Genomic DNA, 9,717 nt, shown 5'->3' on the forward strand with positions numbered 1-9,717 from the left:
TCCTTCCAGCACCTGCTCCCTGACCACCCTCTCACCCTGGTGTCTTCCCACTGGCTTGGAGGCAGTCACTGGAAGGAGGAAACTGCTGGTGCTGCTGTTCCTGGCTCCCCACACAGCTGGTCCCTGCAATGTGAGGCAAGAGTGAGTCAGGAGCAGCTCTGGGGATTCTCCCCACCCCGTCCCTGCATCAGTCTGCATCAGTCAGAGACAGTGGCATGCAGATCCCTCCTTCCAGTGCCTGCTTGTGGACATTGGGGGCAGGAGAGGGACAGGCAGGAAACCTGCACTAGAAGGACAAACTTGTGTACTGCCACCACTGCTGTTCTCTGCTGACCTGGCATCCTTCACAACAGCAGCCCACATCTGGAATAGGGCAAGAGAGACTCTAGGGTTTGACCTGCACCCAGATCAGCTGGGGACAGCACTGGTAATGGTTGAAGGAAGATGGATCCACACCACTGACCCCCCATGCCCCCGCCCCCACTTCACGTTCCCACCTGGATCCATCCCTGGCATGACCCTGCTCCTACTAATATTGATGATAAAATTCAAATTGATTTAATCTGGGGCTGGATTAGGCCCCACATTCAGACTAGTCAGGGGTGGTGCTGGGGGGGCCCTGAGGGGCTATAGTAACCCCAAATTTTGCCTTAGCCCCCTCCCCCCACATCGCCACCCCTTCCAGCACTGCCCCTGTCCAAGCCCCGCAACTCCTCCCTGGGCTGTCACTGCCCACCCTACACAGGTGAGCCTACCCTGCTCCCACCCACAGCCTGCAGAGATGTGGCACTCCCAGCCCAGCCCACAGGGCCCATGTCCTACCTGCAGATATGCTGAATCTTAATAAGAAAGTCCAGAATGTAGACAGTTGTAAATTTTAGCCTCAGTTACCTCTATGGAGGAGTGGTTCAAGTCCTGAGACCTGTCAAGCACAGGGGGTATCTTTTCCTGGGAGTCTGGCCCAATGGTTGAACTAGACTATGAACTGAGGTCAGGAACTGAAGTAAGCAGCTAGGATATGAACTAACTATCAGGAGGCAAAAACGAGCTAGGAACCAAACTAATAAATGTCCAGAGAAAGGGTTGAAGCAGCAGCCAGACTTCAGTGCTGTCCAGCTACAGTGCTATTGTTTTGTGCTACCCTAAATACCTAGGTTACTATTCCCAGTAGCAAGTCCCACAAGGTGACCAAGCCAGTGGTTACCCAAGGTACAGATGTAAAGGCTGACTTGTGTGACTGTTTCTTTTACCCCAGTAGGGGAATATTGTAGTCGTGACAGTCTTGGACAAAATTCTCAGGCCAGTAGCAAGTTTGACCCCGTGAGGACAACTGAGTAATGAGATATGATATCTTTCCAGACTGAAATCTGAAAAATGTCAGAAAGTCCAGTCTCTGGCAAGTCCTCAAGTGCTAAAGGCTCAGCAAAAAAACTTAAAGGAGAAACCAAAACTAAAAGCTCAGCCAGAGGAAAGCGAAAACAGCTAGGTATGTATGATACTGTGGAGAATGGAAAGGTGTGTCCTGGAATTAGATTTCAGCTTCCTACAGTTTTGGACTAAATGATTGGGGAGCCCCATTATTGTTTGTGTAAATTAGCAAGGGGCCAAAGCACAACAGACAAAAGATATTACATTACAAATGTTCACATAGTTTGTTCTGAGAAATGTAGTTTAGATTGAATTATTTGAGGTTTGGGGGATTCTGGAGGCCTGGGTTTTGTTCTTGGCTCTGCCACTGGCCTGCGGGGTGACAGTAGGTAAGTCATTTTACCTCTGTGCCTCAGTTTCCAGAGTTGTAATGATAGTGGTCTTCTTTGCAAAATACCTTGAGATCTACTGCAGAAAAATACTACATGAGAGCCCAATAAATAAGTATTGTTTTCTTGTACTTTTAATCTTTATGCAGACAGATGTGTAAGTGCAGGAAAATACTGAGATATTGCAAATGCCACCATGTGGAAAATGTTGAGGACTGAATCTAATAGTAAAAACTGAAAATGTACTGTAGTTTTTTTAAAAACATTATGCTTAGCTTTTACATATTTAAAAAGCTTGTGATGAATATTACACAACAAAGTTAAATGCTGACAAGGATAACTTCAGTCCCAGTATCGGATAATGCCAATTTAACATCTTGTTGTTGTGTTTTAGCTAAAAAAGATGAGGAAGTTGACATTTCTATGGCAAGCATTGGTAAGTTCCCTTATTGACCGGGGTTTATGATAGTAGCTTTAGAACACTTTACAAAACACAATCTTCAGGGTAAATGATAATGTGGGAGAATAACAGAAGATTGTTATGGGGAGAAATGATTATGAGGTAACAACACAGCAAACTATTTTGAATCTAGATGCATTTACTTGTCCTTAAATGCCGGAGAACTTTTTGCATTATTTTTCAGGACCCTCTTGTTGTGTTATTATTTTAGATTGATTTTTGTCTCTTTTTGGCATTTCTTCTACTGACTCAAGTGGAAAATGACCACAGGATGAAGCTCAAAGGATTACTCTCTTAATTGAATGCATTGACATTTAGTGGTTCAGCTTTCATTGCAGTTGCAATTGTAAGAAATATTGGCAAGTTTGGAATATGTGCACCAGCATGCTTTTTTTTTTTAAGGCACAAATCTCTCTTCCTTTGAAATTGTACAATATGTTTGTGGATAGAAATAATTCCTCTGTTATTCATTTCACCCAAGCTTGGGTAAGTTCTTTCTGTTGCTAATGAAGATATAATATGTCTGATCTTTCAGATGATAGCAATATCATTGTGTTTATGATGCTGCTGGAAATTAGTAGCGTCTTTTAAATAGACCGGATTTGTAGCTCCATCTAGTGGCAAATAGAAATAATAAAAAATATCAATCTTTTTCTTAGTTTTTATAGAATTATAGTAATTGGAAATGAAAAAGATACTGTTTTCTAAAGAGATCTTTCATACAGATTTTGTAATTCTGATGTTTTAGCTCCCTAGCATTGGACTAGGAAAATTATTTCAGCTCCTTAAAGTTCTTTTGCCCCCAACTCTTGATCATTATTAAAATACAATTTATAAAAAAGAACCCAATGTCTCCAAAACTGAGACCTTTTAAACCTATCACCGGAATTATAAGGTTCTTCCAAACAAATAGCAAAAACCTGTAGTATGGAATAATATGAAGTTCTTATCAGCACTCATTTGAGGTGACTTAAATGATTAATTTGTGCCTTTGCTATTTATGAATAATGTGACTATCTCAAAGTCATGCCAATAAGACATTACCTTAGTATAACTAAGCTTGTCTATCTGCATCTAAGCTTTTTAGACAGTCATGCATTGTTTTAAATCATTTGTGTATCAGCTGTTTTGTTACATGAGCTATTTTAAAAAAATGCACACTTATTCTTGGTTCAGACCTTTGATACTAAAATAATCTTCTGATTTCTCAGATTTTATTTCATTTTTCTGTTCAGCTCTGAGGAATTATCTCTTCTTCCCTAGTTGTACAGGAAGGGGTCTCCAAAAATCTTGTGGGAAAAGTTGTGCAAGTTACAATTTCCCTTTGTGTATCAATCCACTGAACTATACTAACTGCACACAGACCTTGAGGATTTATACACATGTGATGTTGCAGGGTGTATTTGATTTAAATCAAATCGTTTTAAATCATGATCTAAATTATGATTTAAATCATTGGTCAGGAAGCCTCAATTTAATCATCATTTTCTACAAAAAGTGCATTCTTGTTTGATATAACCTTTGTTCAAGGCTATGGAAATAAGCTTCAGGATAGCCAGCATATGTTTGTTCTACATTTCTCTTTAGCCCAACATTTAGAACTTTGGCTATGATAATTCCATCTATTTTGTCACAATTTTGTTCACAAGTTGTCATCCGATTATGCCAGTCCTCAATATATCGCTCAAAACAGTCCACTATTGAGTTTCATCACCCATCTTGTAGGAGGATTAGTTTGGTTCCTCCTGCTTTCTTCAAAGCAGCTGCTGCAAAGTGGTTACAGAAGTATTTTGCAATTTCAACAAAATTCTACTCAAAACATTTCTCGTTTTGTTTCTACTGTCCCTCTCTCCTTGCATTTATCCCCAGACTCCTCCTTCTTCCCCAGATCTACTCCACCCCCAACAATCCTCTATCTATTCATTTAACTTAAAATTTTGCACTTTTAGAGAGCAGTAAGGCTCGACTCTGTGTACATAACTTGCAGAGAGACAATAGGGCTGACGGGTAGGTAATCAGGTCTGTTATCTCTTATCTCTGTGTACTGCTGTTAACAAGGATGTTCTCTTTGGAGACACAAATCCACAGTTTGAGAACTGAAACTAAGCATCAGAGACATGCTTAATGGGATTTTCTAGAGACTGAGCACTGAGTCCCATTGGGTAGAGTGGTTTTCTTTAATCCTTACTAATCTATAGAGGAGCCTCTGGGAGCCCCATAAGATTGGGCTTCTAATATAGTTCATGGTCTGTTCTGACCTATTGATAAAACTTTTCTAAAAAGGTTACATACGTATATTGTCTCAAACAGTATATAATTAGAAGTTATAATCCCTATTCCATGATTGTATCTTTGAACTTTAACATATCTTAAATTCAAATGGTCTTTATATAGATTTATTTTTAAAAGAAAGCACTTCTAAAAAAAATTTAAAAAATACAATTAAATAAAAAAAATGATTTAAATAAAGAAACCAGGGTTATTTATTTTTAATGTTGATTTTTATCCACCCTGTAATGTTGTGCTATTCCTCTTTCTCCACCCCTCATACCCTCCAACTGTTCCATTTAATTAATCCGTAGAATTAATGAAAATCCTGTTACCTATGCACTGCAGAGAGATGTCTCCATCATTTTGGCTCAAGAACAGATGTGGCCAATAAAAGGCATGATCGGCACATATTTATTTGTGATGCTTTTAACTGGAAAGTTCCCCAGTTTAACAAGTGGGGAGTTTAGAATTGTTGAAATCCTAATGTTGTATAATAGGTAATTTTCAGTTTTGGAGAAATGCTTGAAAGAAGAATATAAGTTATTAAAACGCAGGTTCAGTCCTGCTCACAACCCTCACACCCTGGGCCAGCAGGGACTGACAGTGCCGAGTCCTTTAACATGAATAAAAACCTCACCAGTCTAGAGCAAACTCTTCTTCTGCTGGCTTTTACAGCCAAAATAAACCACAAATCCATGGACTAATCTTCTGACCCAGACAGAGGGTCACTGGGTTGGAGAATGCAGGAACTGTTGGATGCTCACCCCAACATGAATCCTTGATATAGAGAAAAAGAAAGTAATGAAGCACGGACTAGTCTTTGGAAAAGCAGATGGACACACAAGTTTTGTATGTACTGCAAAAATCTTTTTACCTAGCTAGGGAAGTTTAGATGGAATGCATCTGTCTCATATTGCAATATATATTTTAACAGGTCTGATTTTGTTGGATGATCATAGAGCACATGTAATAGAAGGGTTTTAAGGATAAATGTCAGATTTATCAAACATTGCATACTCAGTGATAGGCATATGAAGAGATTTAGCTTCCTGGATGAGAGAGATTAAAAGGATTTTTATTATTTTATCAGTTTTAAATAGATTAAGTTAGAGATGACTTCTCAAGGCAAGACGATGTATACCACCCTTTTAGATGTTCTTATTTCAATTTAAAATAGACAAAAAGGTGGCTATCCTAGACTCTATGGCATACTGGAAAATATTAAAGTACACAATCCATAAAACTTCAGCAGTACCCATAATCTTGCCTAGTAATTGAGAGAGTCAGTTGTGCTCCTTACTGGATGAGATGGAGATAAAGGCCCCAATTTAGAAAAGCAACTCCATTCAGGATATCACCTAAGCCTATGCTTTAAGTCAAGCATGGAATCAATTACTGTCTTAAAGAACGACGGACTTAATTTCACGCTCAAAGACAGTTCTGAATAAAATCTATGGAACTATGCAGTGTTAATATACTGAAAGCATTTTAGTTAATGGCTCTTCATTAAATACACTGACCAAAGGGTGGCAGAAAGAGACTGCAATATCTCAGGTGAGAAATCCCGTACAACAGTTGCCTAAAGTTTTTTTCCCCCCAGAGGTAAGGGTGGAGCTAGCAGAGATGCTCTGTTCATCTCATTTCATGTATTTAGGGGAGTTAACCTCATAATTAACAGTAGCAAGGACAGCTGGTAATTCTGAAGGTATCAGAACGGATCCCTGGGGCATGTCCAGATGAGCATGGCCATGCAATATGTGGCGCCACAAACACATCTGCAGTGCCACATACCACACAGTGAGGTGTTCTCCATGCTGCAAGGGCACACTGCCTGTGTGCACGCTGCTCTGTTTGTTTTTTTCCTGTGGGTTTTTGACAAGTGAGCAGTGCACGCTGCTAAAAAGTGGAGCCGGGTCACCCAGAGCCATGCTGTGGCTGCCAGCCAAGCTCTTCCCAGCAGGATTGCTGCAGCTGCAGACACAGGAAGCCCCAGGACCCCAGGTAAGGCTGCTGGGGCCAGCCTCCCCTACCACCCCCAAGGTAACTTCTTGCGTACCAAAGTGCACGTGGCACAGTCATTCCCTGGGGACAAATAGCTGTGGTGCAAGGTGCACCGTTCCTACTTGTCCCCAGGGAACCAAACATCTGCCCTTGTCTAGATGCTGCCCTGGTCTTCATCCATTGCCCAATACAAATAGAGTAGTCCAAACCGAGCACAACAGGTTTAAGGAAGTCTGATGTTTCAAGATGCAGCAAAACAATCTCTCATATAGTCACCTCTTCCAGAATCTCTTGTAATACCAGTTAACTAATTGAACAGGAAATCAACATTTATAACTTTTTATTTCTGAACATGGGATATTTATATACATCCTTAACATTATTTGGTCCTCTGTTCCCTCACAACAATAATCTCCTTTAGCAAAGATCAGGTACTTTCTCTACTGGCCTTCAATAGTCAGAAATAAGAAAGTGCATACTGTGGCCTTAAGTTCTCCCAGCACATCCAGAATCTTTAGAAGCAACACAAAATTCAAGTGGAGAATAAATTACCATTTGTCCCCTCCCTCTATTACGGTGTTTCTTTAGATATGATTGTTTTCATCTGACTCCTGTACTTTTTTTCCTGCAAAGTGACACAACATTTCCATATAACAGGAATGGTTCTCATTAGGCAAAGAACAGACAAAGCCCAGATTTACCCTCACCCTAAAAACATTTCAGAACTTTACAGATGCTAATGTAGAGAAAAATAAATGTTTCTTGGCTTTCTACAAAGCCCCCTGCTGGCATGAAACTTGTGTCATAGCATGGGAGGATTAGCTATAGACAGGCCAGCAGGCAATCTGTGAACTCACTCTTCATTTTCTTGAGAAAGTATTTAAACAAGATATTGACAATACTAAGTGTGTTAAACACCAACATTTCTTAACCAAAAGGAAATGTGAACTAAATGTTCTATATTGAATTTATAACTCACATCTCCAAATGGACCAAAAATTTTAAGTACTGAGATCTGCGTGTGTCTTGTTATGTAGTAAAATAGATTTTAAACCATATTTCATATGTACATACATACCTCCTGCATTGTTAATCTTCTAAAGAAAATTTGCCACCTCTTTCCTAGGTCACCCAGAAATCTTTCCATTGGTATTCACTGAAAAGACGCAAGAAATTTTTAATTGCCGAGTTAACGAAGACATCACAGAAGAAAACCCTTTCAAACTTCTGAAAAAAGAGGATGTAATTCAAGACATGAAGACAAGGGCTGCAATCTCTGATTTCCACCCAGTCAAAAAAGTAGTCTTAGTATGTGACCTCTTTATATCTGACTTATGTCCCCATAGCATGTACTTTCTGTTGGTAAGGTATAACCTCATTTGTCCATCTGTGAATACTTCAGGAAAACACTCTCTTGTTTCTCATCTTCATATATCACCTTTAAATAGACATGTAAAAGGAAATTAAGTATTTATTAGAAAACAGACATTAGAGTCTAGTTCAGGGATAGGGAACCCTCGGCAAGAGTGCCAGAGCATGGTACACAAAGGCATTTTGCTTGGCATGCATGCTTTGGGGCAGACAGTGGGGAAGGGGCCAGGGCTGCACTCCTACAACAAGGAGCAGGCCCCTCGTGGCTCCCCTGCCATCTGGCCCTGGCATGCCAACATCTTACAAGTTGAGGTTTGGGGTGTTCTTGGCACTCTGCCCAAAAACATTGCTGACCCTTGGTCTAGTTACACCTTTTAAGATGCACATGAAATTTTTTCTGAAGGGAGAATGGGCTTTAAATATGTACAGCATCACAAAACCCTGTCTCTATCATGCATCTTTAAAGTTAGCAGCAGTTTTGCTGTTAACATCAACAGACACAAGATCAAGGCTCCTCTGCACATTATTTGTTTTCAACTTCCTATTAAATATATATAATTCTTCAGATACAAAAGTTGTTTTACTTCAAAAACAGACATTTAAATAGTTGATACCTGAAAATGTAAACTACAATTTTGTATGTCATTTATACTTGGCTGTGAAAGTTGAATGCTTGAGATCATATGTTATATTTCTTCATGCAGGAATATCCAGGAGAAGAACTTCTGATAGTCTTAGATGCAGAGTTCAGATATGGACAGAACTTTTATCTGGTTGCAACTGAAGAGGCCAAAGAAAACCTTTTAAATGTAAGGAAATCCAAATATACTGTCCGATTATGCCACATACCTAAGAATACTTAGGATGCTACATCATACATACTTCTATATGATTATGATGCAGATCCCAAAGTATCCAAAATACTTTTTATGCATGAGTTTTACATTAACATGCAAAATATAACTGAGAAAGATTCTGAGTGAAATCTTAGCTCCATTGAAATCAATGGAATTCATGCCATTTACTTCAGAGGGGCTAATAATATTGCTTGTGGTGTTTATTTCTTGTATAATTATTAGTCATATGTGTTAAGCTTCTAATTTTCAGATAAGCAGGGATCCTGGTTTTCTCTTTTAAAAATTGCAAATTCTCTGATAAAACCCCCCCAAATCTGCATTTTTCAGTGATTAAAATAAAATGCTGCTACATACATAGGTTTCAGAATCAGGAAGGCCTTCGATACGGTATCCCACCCCATACTGGTGAACAAGTTAAGAGGCTGTGACTTGGATGACTACACAGTCCGGTGGGTGGCGAATTGGCTGGAGGGCCGCACCCAGAGAGTTGTGGTGGATGGGTCGATTTCGACCTGGAAGGGTGTGGGCAGTGGGGTCCCGCAGGGCTCGGTCCTTGGACCGATACTCTTTAATGTCTTCATCAGCGACTTGGACGAGAGAGTGAAATGTACTCTGTCCAAGTTTGCAGGTGACACAAAGCTATGGGGAGAAGTGGACACGCCGGAGGGCAGGGAACAGCTGCAAGCAGACCTGGACAGGTTAGACAAGCGGGCAGAAAACAACAGAATGCAGTTCAACAGGGAGAAATGCAAAGTGCTGCACCTAGGGAAGAAAATGTCCAGCACACCTACAGCCTAGGGAATGACCTGCTGGGTGGCATGGAAGTGGAAAGGGATCTTGGAGTCCTAGTGGACTCCAAGATGAACATGAGTCGGCAGTGTGACAAAGCCATCAAAAAAGCCAATGGCACTTTATCGTGCATCAGCAGATGCACGACGAATAGGTCTGAGGAGGTGATACTTCCCCTCTATCGGGCGCTGGTCAGACCGCAGTTGGAGTA

At 40.3% G+C, this 9,717-nt stretch overlaps 1 protein-coding gene across 1 annotated transcript in view; it reads left to right on the top strand.

Moving 5' to 3' along the window:
• The window catches only part of WDR63 (WD repeat domain 63), a 49,156-nt gene that overhangs the window by 3,492 nt on the left and 35,947 nt on the right, over positions 1-9,717 (top strand). The window contains exons 2-5 of the mRNA XM_006033852.3: positions 1,360-1,486; positions 2,152-2,193; positions 7,616-7,797; positions 8,565-8,669. Coding sequence (XP_006033914.1) covers positions 1,375-1,486; positions 2,152-2,193; positions 7,616-7,797; positions 8,565-8,669 — 441 coding nt within the window. The 5' untranslated portion in view covers positions 1,360-1,374. The remainder of the gene's footprint in view (positions 1-1,359; positions 1,487-2,151; positions 2,194-7,615; positions 7,798-8,564; positions 8,670-9,717) is intronic.

The sequence above is a fragment of the Alligator sinensis genome, unplaced genomic scaffold (assembly GCF_000455745.1).
Source record: "Alligator sinensis unplaced genomic scaffold, ASM45574v1 scaffold32_2, whole genome shotgun sequence".
In the NCBI taxonomy this organism is placed as follows: Eukaryota; Metazoa; Chordata; order Crocodylia; family Alligatoridae; genus Alligator; species Alligator sinensis.